Here is a 17787-nt window from a genome sequence, read left to right as displayed (position 1 = left end):
TGTGACCTCTTGGGATAACAGTGATATGTCGTATTTAAAGGAACTACATGTTAGACTTCTAAATGGCTATGATTATTTCTTGTCCTGTATAAATAGTACTTCTATCCCTTTGCCATCCATATTTGCAATAATGCTCTAATTGTGTTGTTACAGATAGACAAGGATTTGGGAAGTACTTTGGCTTAGACAGTTTTAAACATTTACTTCCCATGTGCATAGGTTTCATCTTAACTAACTTGCTCAAGAAAATAAAAAATTACCATGGCATTTTCAATCTCTCTTGGTCTTGTAACCTTTTCTCATTTGAAATATTGTTTATTTCTCTTCCATGGACAATTTTTTCAAACAAATCTGCCTTTTTCCCAAGTGTTTACTTAATGGTAACTCTTTTTTTCACCTAAGCTTTAGTCCTACATATGACATATTAAGCAATTCCCATTAGAGCTACAGTTTGAGACTCAGGAACACTTAATGGCCAACAGACTCTTCCCTGGTGAAGAATGAGGATTCAAATGAAACATTTGAGATTATTTCACTTTCATTATTTTTGTTAAAAAAAGTTTGCACCTTGAGGTGTCATGAATACCCCTTCTTGATCTTCCTTTGCCTTGTCAGACCTGGCCAGCACAAGCAGCTGAGATCTTTGCTCTATTTTCCCTGCATCTCTGTGCAACGCTTTTTTAAAAAGAGAATATACTATTATATTTTTCTAAGCCTTTCAGACTGCTGTAACATGATCAGGATTCTCCTGAATCTCTATGCATTCGATCTCTTCTCGTTCCTTCCTTTTGGCCCGTTTCTTTTTCTTGTGGTGCTTTTTGGAAGGTGGGAAAAAGGTTAGAAAGACGGGCAAAATAACAAAACAGTGCAGAAGTGTGCAACTGCCGGCAAGCAGCAAGCATTTGAACAGTGTGAAGGTCAAGTTTGAAGGCACAAAGAGAAGGGGGACCAACCCGATAAGAAAGGAAGAAACGTTCTGCAAAATGGCTGTCCCATGCTCTTGGAGGGAGTTCTTTATACACTGAGTTCGGGTGTGCTCAGTAGCTAATACAAATGTATAAAGCAGGGGTGCACAGTGATCTATGGCAAAATTCAAAGTGTAGATAAGGCACAGTATAGAAATGCAATCCATGTCTACATTCCACAAGGTCATCAAGCCAAGGACACCCAGCTCTATTGAGGTGACGCTGAGGATTAACCAGAAATTTCCCAGAGGGTGGATAACCAGGAAAAAGGTCAGTATTAACACCAGCAGGATGCCAAAACCAGAAATCAGGACAGGCATAGTTACTGATAAACCATAGTGGTCCATGAAAACAAAAGTAGGGTTGAACACAATGAACTTGATGCTCTGTATAAGAGAAAGTGGCCTCAGCTTCTCCAGCAGTTCCACCGCTTCCCTCTGTGTGTTTTCACTAGTCCTGGCCACAAGGTACAGACGAGAAGCAATTATGTTGTTCTCATCTCCAGCTTTGGAGAAAATGATGTCATTTTTGAAGTGCTGGAATTCTGGCTTTTTTAAAAAGGAGCTCTGGAGGATGCTGATAAAGTCACTTTTGTTGGTTGCACTGATGTTACCCACTCGAAGGTATTGGTAATACTGCTCAATCCAGGACACGGTGTTGAACCCCTGGCTGAGTGTTTTTAGGTCTTCCTGCACAGTACCATTCCAGTACTCCAGAGGTTCATAGATGTAGAAGCCTATCACGGGGCTGTAGTTGCTGAAATACTTTTGCTGTATGAGGGCATAGGAGACACTTGGGGACTCACTGGCAAGAAGGTTGATGATGTTGGCTCCGTCATTAATCTGTAAGCACCCCATAAAGGAGAAAGAGGCATAGATGAGATACAGTATCACCACAAATGGCTTGACGTAGATGTTGGTAATCCACTCGTTGTAGTGCTCTCGGAGGAAGTGCTGGATAAAGTGGTGCTGGTACGGGTTGGTCTCGTGGTGGGAAGTGTGCTGATGGCCGTCGTTCATCATGGTCTGGAACCACACAGGTTTCCGGTCCAGGTATTCTGCCGAGGGGATTTTACAGCAGAAGATGCTGTGGTACCGGTTCTGCTCCAGCTGGCCAGCAAAGACCAGGCAGGAGCCAAAGAAAGAGAAGATGTAGAAGTAGTTCAACAGGATGGAGACACACATGTTCTGGCAGAAGACTTTTACAGCTTCGATGTTGGTGAAGGGGCTTGCCCCCATGCCGAAGGCTATGAAATACAAGGAGCTTGTCATGGTGTAGGAGACCATGACATCTGAGTAGGCATCTGCTACTCGGTCCTTGAAGGGCAGATTCTCCCTGGTCCGACGCCATCCTGAAAGAAGTTCAAACACTCCTTTGGTTCCGTGACCTGAAATAAGAAAACAAAGATTGTATTCGTGCATAAATATAGGGAGTCCAATCATCCCCCAGGTGTTATATCCTCCAGCAGTAAAAAAATTTTGTCAGCTAAATTTTGTCATGTTTTTGTCACCTGTTAAACAAATGGAAAACTCTTAGGTGTCTGTCTAAAGTTGAATTCCACATTCACCTGCAGGTGCTTAAATTAACAGCCCTGACATTCTAAGACTCTCCATGCTCAGATAAAAATGAAGACACTAATTGATTTTAATGGACATTGAATTACTTCCCAAATAGACTGCAAATACAGGAGAATGTGAAGATTGGTTCAAGTCTGGGGTTCATTCTAAAAATTTCTTTTGTCATCCTATTACATCTTTCAAGTTTTAAGGGATTCAACTTGAAAAACTTGAAGATACACATAAGATTTTCTTCCAAAGAGTATAAACTAAAGGGATTATTTGAGAAATTAGTGGTTGTGACCAAGAATGGGACCCCTTGTTTCTTTGAAGATGATAAAGGAAAGATTATGCTGTGAGTACAAATAAACAGAGGAATTTGTATCATGATTCTCTGCCTAGTGAGTGAAATTGGAACTCTCAATGATAGCATGCAAGTTTGCACACTATGAAAATTGACATGCTGGTGGTAATGATGGAACTGGCTGAGCCATTGGTCCACATTCATTGTCTAGAAAATGTATGGGTTTATTTTCTATGTTTATTTCTGTGTCTCTTTCTGCTATCCAGAGCTCCTCCTGGTGACCAGGAGTTCTCTTAGCTCATGTGAGAGGACATTCAGAAAAGTCAGATGTGGTCAGTATTCCATGACAAGTTCTGACTCTGTATTCCATTCCTAAGTGTTTTAGGGGTATGATAAAGAAAAGAAGCAGGAGTAGATTGCTGATGTTTCTGCCTCTGTTTATGGGCCTTCACTCTCCGTAGTAGAAGAACTGCATGAACCAAAGCAGGCTCAAAGCAAATTTTCTCAACTCAAATCCAGAAATATGACAACAGGAGACTTGCAAATAACCAAGTGTGTGCAATGAAAGGTCTGTTAAGTTTATCTTTAGATTTAAATTGTTTGGATTCATACAGCTGCTTATGTTGCCCAAAGCTGACTCCTGACAGCCGTTCTAGGCAGGGAAAATTACAGCATAAACTGTCAAGTTCTGTGAATGTTACCTGCTCTACTGCAGCTCAGTGTCCCCAGTGAAAGATAAACATACAGTAGTACAGAAGTCTTGCAGTTAGCAAAAAGCCTGTGAGGAAATGCTGCTCTCTTAGGAACCAGCATCTCAGTTCAGGAGGGACCTTGAATTCCCTGGTAAGTTCAGGGTGAGTTGTTCAAATTCTCAAGACACAGCTGCCTTGCCACTGTCAGTTTTGAGTCATCAAGCAGAAAGAAGTGTCTCCTTCAGCTGAATAAATCTGCAGAATCAAGTGACTTGAATGCAATTTTTATATGACTGTAGCAAGTGTTTAAGTCTCCTGCAGGTTGTGGACCTGGCTGGCTGGTCACCACTTCAAGGGCACGTGTCCTGGCATGGCTTAATTTATTGGTCCAGGAACCACAGAACCATTTAGGTTGGAAATGACCTTTAAGATCATTGAGTCCAACCATTAACCCAGCACTGCCACGCCCAGCACTAAACCATGGCTCTCAGTGCCACATCTGCACATCTTCTGAATGCCTTCAGGGACAGTGATTCCACCACTTCCCTGGGCAGTCTGTTCCACTTCTTGACGACCCTTTCAGTGAAGAAAATTGTCACGATATTCACCTAAACCTCCCCAGGAGCAACTCCAGGCCATTTCCCCTGGTCCTATTGCTTATCACCTGAGAGAAGAGACAAAACCCCACCTGGCTGTCCCTTCCTGTCAGAGAGTTATGGAAAGCCAGAAGGTCCCCCCTGAGCCTCCTTTTCTCCAGGCTGAGCCCCTTTCCCAGCTCCCTCAGCTTCTCCTCATCAGGCCTGTGCTCCAGACCCTTCCACAGCTCCATTGCCCTTCTCTGGATACACTTCAGCACTGGAATGGGTGAAGCAATGCTCTACCAGTTGTATCAGCAATTAACAACAACATGGACTTTTCTCTCCTTTTTCCAAAATCTCACTTATCTGCCCTCCTGCAAGTTTGGGTTCACAGTTGTATCTTTGCCATGTTTTTATTGTTATTAATTTATAAGTGTTAACATAGCACATTCTCAGTGATGAGTACCTGGATGCATTTAACCTTGGGGTAGCTACACAATAAATAATAGAGAGGGGCTTTATTGTCAAACATTTCTGTGAAGAGCTATGCAAGATTATGCATTAATGTGTGCCCAAACTTGTGATAATGTTCAAAATTAAAACACTGTAATTTAACTCCAGGGGTTTTGTTTTTTGCAAATAGAACAAATATTATCTTAAGGAAAAAAATTATTGATATTTGTAAGTTCTTTGAGTATCAAAATTGGCACTGATTTTCTTATGATTTTAATTATACAAAAGTTAAATTTTCTCTTCTTCCCCTTTTACAAGTATCTTCATTTCTATCACACAAACACAGGTGTTGGGGAATACAGAGCAGTAATTCCCTTGCTGACACGAGAGGAAATCTTTGCCTGACTGGTTTGCCCATGTCATTACTCTGATACCAAGTTTTCTAGTCAGCCTCTGTTGCTGTCCCCAGATAAGCAGGTCTGTTCCCTTCTCCCAACAAGGATACAAATCCATTTTTCCTGAATGTTTTCTGACAGTTCTCAAGATTCAGACGACATAGTCACTCTATAAAATTCTTTTCCTTCAGCTTCATTCCTAATGCCACAACAACACTGACAGAGGAGTTAAGTTCACTGAGCAGTTCTGGGAAGGTTCAGAGGGTCTTTGGCTCTGGGTCAAAACTGCCAAGTTTCTCTGGTACTAACATGACATGAATGAAGTACAGCAATTTTTTATTTGCTGGACAGGCAATGGCCTATGACTACTTTAAAGGAAAGGAGACAAGAAATTTTTAGTCCATTATTTGTGAGGGGAGGAGAGCAAGAGAGGGAGGACACAGAGAAGATGAAAATAAATAATGCATTTTCTGCCTCAAATTTAAGACCAAAAGATTAATTATGAGCAGATATTTAAACTACGTTGGAAGAGAGTAGGGATAGAAACAAAAAGAGTGAAGTGAGAGATTAAAGACAACTTGGTTGAGTTAAATTCAATCAACCTGGAGAAATGAATCAATTAAAAGTTAAGTCAAAGCAATCTCTGAACAGATAGAGATCATTTCAGGGGATAAATGTAGATAGGAGGGTCCAAGAAAAATGGAAAGAAGAAGCAAAGTATCCATTTTCAAAGAGGAGGACTGGAGCACTGTTTTGAACTGGGTTATGATTTTTTTTACTGAATCATAGAAAGATTTGGTTTGGAAAGGACCTTTAAAATCACCTAGTTCTTGACCTCTTCTGTGGATGGCATTTAAAAAAAATTGGACATAATAGGCTGAATGTCCTGGAGAATAAAAAATAGCCTGTTATTTATACATGAAAATCAAAGAAAAACTGAGTGAGTTGGATTTTTTTTCCCCTCATAGACTGGAGTGCCAGTGAGGACTCAACAACATTCAACATAAAAAAAAAAGGTGTAATTAGGACAAGTCTTTCTCATTTCTACTTGGACAAGGAGAAGTCATTGGTTTCATTTGGAAAAAAAATCCCCCCAAAGCATTAAATTAGATATCAGAAAAAACAAAGCTTTCTTTCTTTCTTTAAGCTTCATTAAACTCTGGCATACACAATCTAGGAAGTGATAAAGTCTTCTTCATTGCAAGTCTAAAGGTTAGATTAATAAATGTTAATGTAGGTGCTGGGTACATCCTGTCTTTGCTGCAAGGCAGATTCTCTCCACATTCCTGAGGTCTCTTTTGTACCATCACACCTATCACTGCTTAGAATGCTTAGGACTTTTAAAGCATGAAAAACAATCTGTCTTCAGTGTTTTCTTAACCAAATCATGCCCATTCAGCATTTAGCTGTTGCTTCTGCCACAATCAGTCAGATTCTTTGGACAGCAGTTTGATGTGCATTTATCATTCCTCATGACAGCCACTGGTACCCCAGTCTGAGGCCATGAGGAGAGCTGGAAGGAGAGCTGCTGGCTGCTGCCAGCTTTTGTAAACTTTCTAGGAAGGGAGATCAGGATGACTCTGCACTTTTTTTTTGAATCAAGGCATAAAGAAGATTGTTTGCTGCAATAGGTGACAGTAGTCAATGTGGTGATAACCTTGGCCTGTACATTATATTTCAAACAAACAAAAAAGCCTTAGAAATGCCGTAGCACAGATTACTCAGCATTTCTGCACTGAGAAATCCAAGTATTGTACTCACTTTTAATTAACAGCTACTCATGTAACTTGTAATGTATACAAGAGATGAGGAGGAAGCTTTCTTTTAAATCATAGTGGTGGGCAGGAAGTATATTTTTACACTATAATTCTATGCTGTGATCCTATGGAAATAAGCTTTACATTATTTTACCTAGGGGAAAAACACCTTTTTTTTCCCCTCTTTCTTTTCCCCAGGGGATAGGCAATTAATGTCCTAGAAAAACCTGTCTAGAAAAACTTGTCCTAGAAAAACTTGCTTTATCTATCAATGCCCCATAATAGCATGGGCCATGACCATTAAGAGCATATTGAAGAGCAGAATCATTGATTCTTTGAATGGCTTGGGTTGAAAGGGACATTAAAGACCATTTAATTCCAACTCTATGCCATAGACAAGGACATCTTCTACTAGACCAGGTTGCTGGCTCTTTGGATTCTTATCCAGGTTTATTTCTTTGAAAATGCACCCCATTTTAGTGAGTTTAGGTTCGCATCATCATTTTTTTACAGAGGAACAACTTTGCATCTCAACACAGTGCAGTGTAGGATGCATTTGTTCTTCTGCTAAATCACTAATATTAGTATCATTAATATTGGTATCCCCACTTACATTTAAAAACTGAAGCACAGAGATTAAGAAAATTAATCACGGTCACCAAGGACTCTCTGCATCTCAGGGAGGGAAGAAGCAATAGAAAAAAAATTATTAAACCACTTCTTTATGAAAAGTCAGTAAATCTTTAGGGATTTTGATGTAGAAGGCAGAGAAAATTTGAAGCTTGGTCATACTTTAGGTAGCAGTAGGAAATGTGTACCTTAATCTAGACCCCATTCCATAAAGGTAAATCTCAGCACAATGCATCCAGCTAACTCAGTGTTGTGGACCCTAATCACAACACTGAGTAATTCCCAGCTTGATTAAGGAGAAGGAAAAGATAGAGAGTATGTTTTCAAACTAATCTAAAATGTAGGCAGGAAAAAAATGGTTTTAATTTTACATCTCTCTAGGTACTTGCAAAATGATTGTAATTGAGTTATTCACACAGTTGGGTTGTTGACTATTTCTTCTTTACTCAGTTTTGCTTTGGCTGTTGTGCTGCTTTAGCGGTAACTGGGAGGGTCTGATGAGGCAGCTGAGGAACTAAACCACTCTCATGGTGGTCACTGGTTTGCTCCTACTGGAGGTGAACTCCAACCTCATCCTGCCAGTAAAATGCCTGGAATGGTTCAGGCTTTGGGGATAGAGGTCTAACTGTGGCAGTGATGCACTGATGAGTAGCATTGTCCAAAGGGAGGAGTCTCCTTGAGCAACAGGAATTTTCAGTGGTATCACAGTATTTATATCTTCACAGCGCTTTCAGCAACTGCAGCAAAAAAATGAAGTTCAGTCAAGGTCTCCAGCTGAAGCTCCTGCAGATATTTTGTTTTCACTAATGTTATACTTTATTTCATTTTGTACATGACATTTGATGATAATTAAAAGCATTTAAACAGAGAAATTAAATCTTTTCTAGGTCCATTCTCCTGTGAGGTCACTACATGCACATTTCTTCTCTAACCAGATTATGCAGAAATGCTGACAGAGGGGTTTTACACCCTGCTGTGCCTTTCTGTCTTGAAAAGTATTCTGGGTAGAATTCTTCTTTTAAGTAACAGACCTCTATCATAATAAATTCTCTAATTTAAAAAGCTGGGTTTTATAGAAAGACTATTTAACCAAGTGCAATGAAACCTCAGCCAGCTGACCCTCATCTTTAGTGACAGAAGCCTCAGGGAAATCTCCAGTGCTGCACAAGAGATTTCATTATTGCTAGATATTACCACTTCTGATAAACACAGAAAATGCACTTAAATCCACCACAAATATCAGCAGCAAAGTCAGTTTTATATAATAGATACTTTTATTTCCTTAAAAATATTTCTACCAGACTATGGCCACTTTGCCATATGACTGAACACATCAATTCTTCCAGCTTCCAAATTTTGATGTATCCCCATTACAATATAAACCTCATTCAAAAAGTAGCAGTGCATCATGGGGCACTTCTGTTAAATATACAGAAATAAATATCCTGTTTCTTCACGTGTACTTTGAGTAATTGTATTTATCTCTGCTTGCATGAGCACTTCTGAAAGCCTTTTTATAATTCTGAGAATTTCCAATGAGACAAAACATAAAAACTTTGGTCTCTTCACAGACATTTTGGGGAAGCCTGGCAGAGAGCAACCCCATGACTGTTTGAGGCTGAGGAGCAGTGAGGAGAGAGGCAAACATTTGATTCTGTCTGCAGTTGGCTGTATAATTGCATTTCAGAAAAGATCAGTATCAGACTAGCGCTGTTCCCATTAAATGCTGCCAACTTCCCAACCACAGCCCAGCTGTAGACACCTGTACAGGAAGAAAATGGTGTAAGGATGTAGCAGTCACAGCTGTAGTTCCTCCCTTGCCTTCCAACCTCCTAAGAAACACCAAGATATAAATTAGATGAACACTCATCTGTTGGAAACACAGATTACAAGTGGTGGTTCATGCTCTTTAATCTCCTTTCTGATATGTTCCCTCTTCAGGTAATTCAGTCCACAGACCTCAACAGCCCCCTTATTCTACCCTTTCCAATCCAACTTAAAATAAATGTCCCAGACTACACACAGAAGCCCAAACATAAGCAAGCAACTATGGGAACTGAGCTAAATCACATGGAGATCATTTACTTACACATCACATCCCTCTGGCACATCCTTGATATTTCATCAGTTTCTGTCTTTCGTTTTGGAGGCAAACACTGTTATCCCAGTTTACACAGAGACCACCATAGTGGGACCTTGATCTTGACTTAAATTAAGAATAATTAAAGCTAACAAGAATTTGGCATCTCTGATTTTGAATCTCATCCAGTTTTGGATCTTCCTTATTCAAAAGACATTTCCAGAGCTTCTCCATAAGCATCCCTGGGTAGAAGCCCAGGATGAGCCCTGGAGATAAGCCAAAGACCTGTTAGTCCAGACACAAACATGTTTCTAACTAAATTGTAATGACACTTCTTTGTATTCAAGGTTGCTGCAGCTCATTTTAAGGTAGAATTTTACAATTTTTCATGCCAAGAGTGTTCTTTTTTGAAGGAACAGAAATATTAAGTAGCACCCCCCTGCACTGAAATAGAGCTGAACATGTGGAATGTTTCAATGGATGTGGTTAATAATCGGGCTGCACATCTCATTAAGGGAGATTTACGTTTGAGCTAATATATATGGCTTGCAAATTGTACATAAAGTTGGAATCCTGCTTAGTTTTCTGCTGTGCTTAGCAATGAATTAAAATGCTTTTGCTGTTTCTCATTTAAGCCTTTTAATGAACATTGTAAGCAAGAACTGCACATATGGAAACAGCTATTTATTGATGAGCATCTAAGTGACATATATAGAAGAAAAGGTAATGAATTTAGATCAAGTCTTAAATGAATTTATTATGCACTTATTTAGGCTGAAAGCATAGGATGAATTTGTGGCACTGATCGGAACATTTTATCACCTGGATTTGATAATCCAGTAACATCCAAAAGAATAAGGTACCAGTGAGACTCAGGACAGAAAACTGCTTCAATTGAGTGTAGATTCTGGAATCCAAAAAAAGTAATCTTGAATCATTATAGAAATTATGCATTTGATCATTTTCTGCTTTCTGGCAAAGATGGAGCAATAATAGCTTCTTCAAAGAAAAATGGTTAAATAACCAGAGAAATAAATAGATGTGAAAAAAATACATGTCCAAAAAATGACCTGTGCCTTTGTAAATTTGAGCAAATGAAGAGAGTGAAGCACTGATTGTAGGCACAAATTCCTGGAGTTTTATCCATGAGGTAAGTGTATAATGTTATCAGTGGTAGGACCCAATTGTGAAAGGAGGAAATTTTTACCTTTCAGTGACAAGATCCCTTTGTCTGCACAATCTGAAGTCTCTGAACTGCAAGATTCCTGACATAACAAGCAATGAGCAGAAAAAGTTCATTCTTCAACTTTTCCCAGTGAAGTTATTCATTGTAACAACCAAGATCCCCTTCCTGGAACAGAGGGAAAATCACCTGGGAAAGGCTTTGTGAGGGGTTTAGAGTGATTATATCCCTTTGAAAGGGATATAATCACTCTAATCACGAATATTTTCCATACATCCCCAAAATCAAATGGGGCATCATCTTTTCACTGAGTGTGGAGCTGGTTTTGGGGTTATCTTGGTTTGAAACACACTAAAAGAGAGTGAGTGCTGCATCTTGGCTGAAGTAGCTCATTTTCAATTGCTACCCCAGGGACAAGTTCCAGCTGAGTAAAGCAGGGCTAGCCTCTACCTTGATAGTTATCTGGTCAAATCCTGTCAAAATTCCTACACTAATAATTCCTACTTGGAAATTACTCCAGCTGGTGATTACTGTGGTGCAGAGCACAGCATCTCTGTTCCTCCCCTGGACACGGAGATTTCCACCTAGACTGCTTATCTTGATGTAACAGCACACCTTTACTGCAATGAAGAGAGAGCTTCAGACAAAGGGAATGAACCTGTCTGCTGACAGGGTGGTATTTTTAACACTGTTGTTAGTGCAGGATTTGCTGACATTTGTTTACTTCAGAAAAGGGACGGGAAGGCAGAGTGGGAGGTGACATGGACCTTTTGCTTCTGTTTGCTGGGAGTGAAGGAAATACAGGGACTGACTCAGCAACTTGAAAAATAGGTATTAAATCTCCCTTTCCCTTCCTAAAAAGCCCCGTTCCTGCACTGCACAGGAGCATGGGAGAAGGCTGCTCTGCTGCCCTTGCCAAGCCTGGGGCAGCACTGGGATCACTGCAGCACCAGGGCTCGGGCTCAGGCTGTTCCACCAGTGGGACTGCTCAGGCTGGGAAGCATCCTCACATCCTCACATCCCCACATTCCCACATCCTCACATCCCCACATCCCCACATCCCCACATCCCCACATCCTCACATCCCCACATCCCCACATCCTCACATCCCCACATCCCCACATCCTCACATCTGGCTGCTCCAGATCACAGGCAGCTGCCAAGCAGCTGATGCAGCAACGTGGTTGCTGCCCTGCTCTGTTGAACACAAACTGAGCTGCTCACACAGCAGCGCTCTGGGGGTGCAGCAGCCCTCCCCCACATTCCCAGTGTGTCCCTATAAATTTAGCCAGGTTGCCAATACAGGATGTGTAGGTTACCTATCTACTATTTATCAGACAGCAGTGACAGGCAATGCAGTAGAGGCAAGAATTCATTTAGACAAGCTACCAAATGGTTATAAAGGTGCTCAGCACATCTCTTCACAGACAAAAAACTTTCCTTGGACCTAAGGGTTTTCTCTCGTTAGACAAGGGGTTAAAAGCAAAATGAACCAAAGAGAGAAGAAATTATTTATCTGACAACTGGAATAAAATCATTCTCCTTAAATTTCTTTATGCAGTTTCATTGAAAAATGAAAACTGCAACACACATTGATGCTCTGCCTGCTGCTCCACAGCTTGCAGCTACATTTGTGTCAAATTGGTTCAAACCCCTGTAACACTAATATGGACCATTCAGCAAGTTAAAAAAACTTGCACACATTCATGGAGGAAAATTGCACAGAAAGGGTCATTAAAGTCAGAGATAACTTATTTGGACATACAAGTCAATGAACCAAGAAGCAGCAGGAGCCTTGGGGAGTGTTTTGGGAGAATATGACTTGATGCTTGATCTGTTGAAATTCCCATTTTTAAAGCACTTGCTATCAGAAATAGGATGCTGAGCTAGATAAACCCTTTGGCCCGAATCAGTCTGAATGATTTTATTTATGTTCTTTTGTAGTCATGGGGCTGACTGCATTAAAATCCAAATGCATGAGAAGCATGACTTAAAGTTGTGCAGCTCATCGGGCCCTTAAATCTGGTGTTTAAGTTGTTTACTTTACTAATTTTAGTATTGTAGCAATACCATTTAGAAACCTAGCTTTGAATTGATACAAATACCTGCCTCTGTCTCAGGTCCCATTTACCCTTGGCACCTGTGCACAGCAGTGATTAAAAATTGATTATTTTGCTGTAGGATGACATAGCAGTGCATGCATTGATTCCCTTATGCACTATATCTATGAATGAATACCATGACCTCTGTCAGATTGTTGTGGGTATTAGACCAATTTTATGGCAGGGAAATTGAGGCAAAAAGAAATCCGGTTTTAATCTAGCTTTAAACTGTCTAGTTTTGAACCATCAGAAGGATCCAACAGCAAGCCCTTGGCATTGCTAAGCCTTGCTGTTCTCATGTATCAAGGATTTTTATTGGTATTTATATGCTTAAAACCTGATATCAATCAATCAATCAATCAATCAATCAATCAATCAATGTATATGTCTTACTTTGGAAATTCATACCTTTGGTGTTGGACCAAGACATAGAAGAAGTAAACCATGCAGACTCATAGACATTTATTAAAATATGTTGCTTTCCCAATTTTTAAGATAGCACATGACAGCTGCTTTTCCTGTGAGCCCTTGACTCCTTACCATGTCGTTTTTCAGCCTTTCCAAGAGTCAGGGCTGTCACCAGTGAAGAACTCCTACCCTACAAGGCTCTGATTCATTCCCAAAATCACTGACCAGAGGACTCCATGACAAGATGGAATTAGACCAAAAAAGCTCTTTCTCAGTTTTGTAGGACATGGCCTCACCTTCAAGCTGCTTCTCATAAACTCTGCTGAAATGGTTGCAAATAAAGCACAAGAGGAGCTTTCATTTCATGGCAAAACTCCCATAGCCATCTGATATGCTCAGTGTTGCCATCAAAAACATGAGTGTGTTGGCTTGTGCAGGACTTAAAAAAAAGCCTCTTCCAGTTAGCAGCATTTAGCAGCTCATTAATGTGTCTGAAACCTGACCTTTAGCAGTCCATCCCAGCTGGATGATCATTAAGCTTTTCACTTAATTATTATTCTAGCTAAACTCTGAGAATTTAAGGCTAAATTTTAGTCCTGCTACAAGATATATGAGACACCTTTCTGTTTTGGGGAGAGTTGTTTTTGTTTAGAATACTAAGAGCAGAGAGTCAGCTGGCTGCCCTCCCTTTTCCCATTATTATTTTGAACATCCATAGTTTCAGATGGGAAAAAATTTGAACATAAGAATAGTTTGAACATTTGCTAGTGTTCCCCTAGCACATCAAGGAGTCAGGAGAAGTAGTGCTTTCATTGATTAACCTTTTGTTGCGCAAACATCCCTATGGAGGTCACTGGAGATTCCTAATCTGCATCCATTCTAATGAATTAATTATTTCTAGGGTTAATTTTCTGTCACAGAGTCCAGCTGGTGCAATTTAAGCATGTAAACTATGGTGTGTTACTCCTTTATCCTTTAGAACAGAGTGGCCATGCACAAACCTTAATTTGCACCTGGGAATTATTTGGGAAAGTGCCATGGACAGAGAAAAAGCATGCCAGGGAGCATGCAAAAAATTTAATATTGTACAGAAAGTCACAGCCCTGGCTCTGTTCTGTTTTCTAGTAAAGGCTGTGGCCAAAGGGTGATGCTGTTCTGCCACTGCAAGTGCAAAAAATCACATTGATGTTGAATTTCTGAGTTCTGTTGAAGTACCATGTTTATATCTATAAATTTGGGGGGGGAGGTGTCTAAAAACTTAAATTTTAGATTTATCATTGTTATTTCATATGAAGTGGTAATGATAAGTTTATTTTCATTTTAAATGGGGAGATGAAAGTTTCACATAGCCATGGACATGTCAGAAAGCACAGTGTGCTATTTCAGTTTATCAGATTTTTATAGCAATGGCTTCACTGGTTGAAAACAGCCTCGGCTGGTGGTAGGGCCAGGGGCTGCTTTACTTTATAGGGTGACTGACACAACAGGGTGTCCCTGCTGCTTTAGGACCAAACCCTCTGCTGTTTTGAGCCCATCACTCCCACTTGCCTTCACTGTGTGCATTCATTGATTTCTCTGACCATTAAAAGCAGCATGGCAACAGGAACTGGGGAGGTGATCTCTGCCTCTCTTTCCATCTGAGACACTGCTCCAGCTGTCCTTCATCTCTAAAAAGTCTGATTACCCCCCTAAAGAATGCTCAACACTGTGAAAGAGAAAGGGGGAATGAGGAAACTACTGGATCAAACTACTTCAAACCCTTACTTTTCAGTGCTTTTGATACATTTTAAAATGTTGCATTGTCATTGCAATGGGAGTAAGGCAGAGATTTCCCAAACCCAGATCCCAAATTCCATTCAATAGCTTGGTACAGGAACTGAGAGATGTAAAAAATCTGGAAAGAAGCAGCCTCATAAGTCTGCTTCCAAAAAAGATTTTGCTTGCAAAGCTCAGAAGGAAGAAAATTATAATCTATGCCAGGAGCAAGGTGCTGGCTGTTCCCAATGAATCACTGATCTTATGGAATGCTTAGTTTCATTAATTTTATGTCAGCAAAGCACTGTGAGAAGCACTTCACTATGTGCTCTCACTACCCTGAATTTACTCAGAAAGGCAAATAATAATAAATATAAAATGAACTATATTTGTAAATCACTGCAATTTAAGTGTGGAACAGAATGGAAAGTTATGTTTTGTTTTAGAAAGAGATTTTAAGATTGCTTGCCTCCTACAGGAACCTATATATCAGTTTATTTTAGTTGATTGCTTCTGAGAATGTTGCCCATTCATCCCAGCGATGACATAGCAAATTGCTCTTTCCCTTCAGTTTTAAAGAACTAAAAATGATTTTAGATATTGTCATGAGTTATCATTATAAGACTGAGCCAGAAATTTGTACCGTTTCAGTCTATATCTCTCAAGCTGATAAATGGTTGTTATAATGGTCTTTTCATTCATAAGGCTCCAACTGCACAGTGCAAGCTTAAAAGATTGCTAAATACAAACCAGAATACTCTGGCAAAATACAAAAACTTCTCAGCAAGGAATATTAAAATTCTTTTTCTTAAAACAGTTTTATCTGCAGTCTGTAAAATATCCCCTGTGTGGAAAGTGGAAGGTGCCCCTGGCCCTGGCAGGGTGTTGGAACTAGCTGATCTTTAAGGTCCCTTCCAACCCAAACCATTTTTTGTTTCTATGATTTTGAAATGTATTTTTTTCAAGAAAAGCAGTAATGAAAACAGCAAATGTTCCCATAAAATGTTCCCACTGAAAAAATTGCTGCACAATCTGCATGTTTGTAATATCATTTTAGATTTAAAGTTGTTTTTTCATATGAAATGCTAATGATAAGTATATTTTCATTTTAAATGGGAAGATAAAAGCTTCACATAGCCATGGACATGGAGTTCTGCTGTTCTAGCACCAGATCACTGCAGTCCTGTGCTGTTTTCTCAGGCAGAAATGCTGCTGAGTGCCTCAGCCTTCTCCTGGCCTGGTGTTACCAGTTTGCCAGCATTTTTTGTCAAGGGGTTATGCCTTATTTGACCTTCTTTTTCTGGCCAACATGTCTGTGGAAGCCCTTCCTGTTAGTCTTTGTGCCATTAGCCAAGCACAGCTCCCTTGGTCTTCCTCACCCCACCCTTACACAACTGAGTGTGTCCCATAATCTTTCCAGGGCACCTGGCCCTGCTCCCACTGCCTGTAGATTTTCTTTTTGCCTTTAGTGTGACCCCACTCAGCCATGCTCGTCTCTTGCCTTCCTTTCCTAATTTCTTGCTCCTTGGGAGTGCCAGGTCTTGTGCTCTGTGGAAGATATCCTTAAAGATCCTCTAGCTCTGTTCTGCTCCCTAAGGACAGTTTCCTGCGGGGTTGTATGGATGAGCTTCTTGAACAGCTGGAAATTTATCTGCCTAAAGTTCAGGGGCTTATCTTGTCTCTTCACGTGACCCACATCTCCTCCATCTCTGCTTCCTCTTCTGTCTCTTCTGAACAGCCTTTAGCCACTGATAGCCATGCTCTGGTCATGGGATTCATCCCACCAAGTTTCAGGAATGGCTTCTAGGTCACAGCTTTCTGAAAGCATGGTGGCTTCCAACTTCTCCATTTTGTTACTTATGCTGGGTGTAAAGGCATTCATGTAGAGGCACTTTAGCTGGGCTTCTAAAGGAACACCTCTTAATTCCTTAGAAATATTTCCCTGATATTTCCCTTTTGGCTTCTGTTACCTCAGGAGACTGGCTTGTTTCTGTATGATTTCAGATTTTCTGTAAGTACTCTCCAGTGTACCCAGCTTATCTCAGAGCAGCAAGCTGAGGGTCCTGGATAGCACTGGATCCCTCTAATCCTGGTGTACCATCCCACAGCTTGTCATGTGCAGGGAAGGTATTATCCCCCTTGCCCTTCAAATCTAGGACAACCTAGATATCTTGTCTATCTGGAAATCTACAGGTGTCTGTCTCTTTCTACTGACCCAGAGGAAGCTCAAGGAGACGGAGCTTCAGATGTTGGCAACTCATTTATGCCAGGTGGGATCAATCCAGGTGTGTATAAATAAAGTCCACAATTATCTCTGAGGAACTGGCTCCTTTGGTGAGGTAGGGATTTGTACTGGATCCAAGGAAATGGTTGGCAAAGCTGAATTTCCACATCATGAAGTGATCAAGCAGATGGTCACATTTTGGCTGTGGTGTGTTGGGGTTGTCTCCATGGAGTGTTCTGAGACAATATGTGCCCATATAGACAGAAAGATGTTGTGGAATTATTGCTGTTACGAGGTCTGCCTTCTGCATGCCAACAATGGCTACAAGAGATGCCCTTGCACAGTAAAGAGAGCAATATCTGATTAGCAGGGAATAAAACTGTGGCATCAGCAGATCATACAAATGTTATGGTTGCAAACTGCCAAGAAGCCTGCTGTCAATTAATTTTCTCACAAACAATTCTGCAGAAAATGCTTCTTTGCCTTTATCACTAACAGAACGACGATGATGGCAGATTTTATCACTTCTGGAACAGCAGACTGGGAGTTGGTGTGTCCAGGTAGACTTGTCAGCAGCCCAGATGTAGGCAGGATGGATTCATATATCTCCTCTTTGTCTGTTTTCTGAGCTCCCAGATATGAACTAAGAAGAATAAGACCTAAAATGCTCATTCTCCTATATTGACCTTTTTTCTCCTTTTTTCT

At 40.4% G+C, this 17787-nt stretch overlaps 1 protein-coding gene across 2 annotated transcripts in view; it reads right to left on the bottom strand.

Annotated features, from left to right (window-relative positions):
• Nucleotides 1–718: 718 nt before the first annotated feature.
• The window catches only part of PTCHD4 (patched domain containing 4), an 80378-nt gene continuing 63309 nt past the window's right edge, over nucleotides 719–17787 (bottom strand). For both annotated transcript variants that reach the window (XM_030236068.2, XM_018921471.3), the window contains exon 3: nucleotides 719–2352. In XM_030236068.2, coding sequence (XP_030091928.1) covers nucleotides 719–2352 — 1634 coding nt within the window. The remainder of the gene's footprint in view (nucleotides 2353–17787) is intronic.

The sequence above is a fragment of the Serinus canaria genome, chromosome 3 (genome assembly GCF_022539315.1).
Source record: "Serinus canaria isolate serCan28SL12 chromosome 3, serCan2020, whole genome shotgun sequence".
Lineage (NCBI taxonomy): Eukaryota > Metazoa > Chordata > Aves > Passeriformes > Fringillidae > Serinus > Serinus canaria.
Note: the sequence above shows the minus strand (reverse complement) of the source record. Positions and strands in the feature narration are given on the sequence as shown.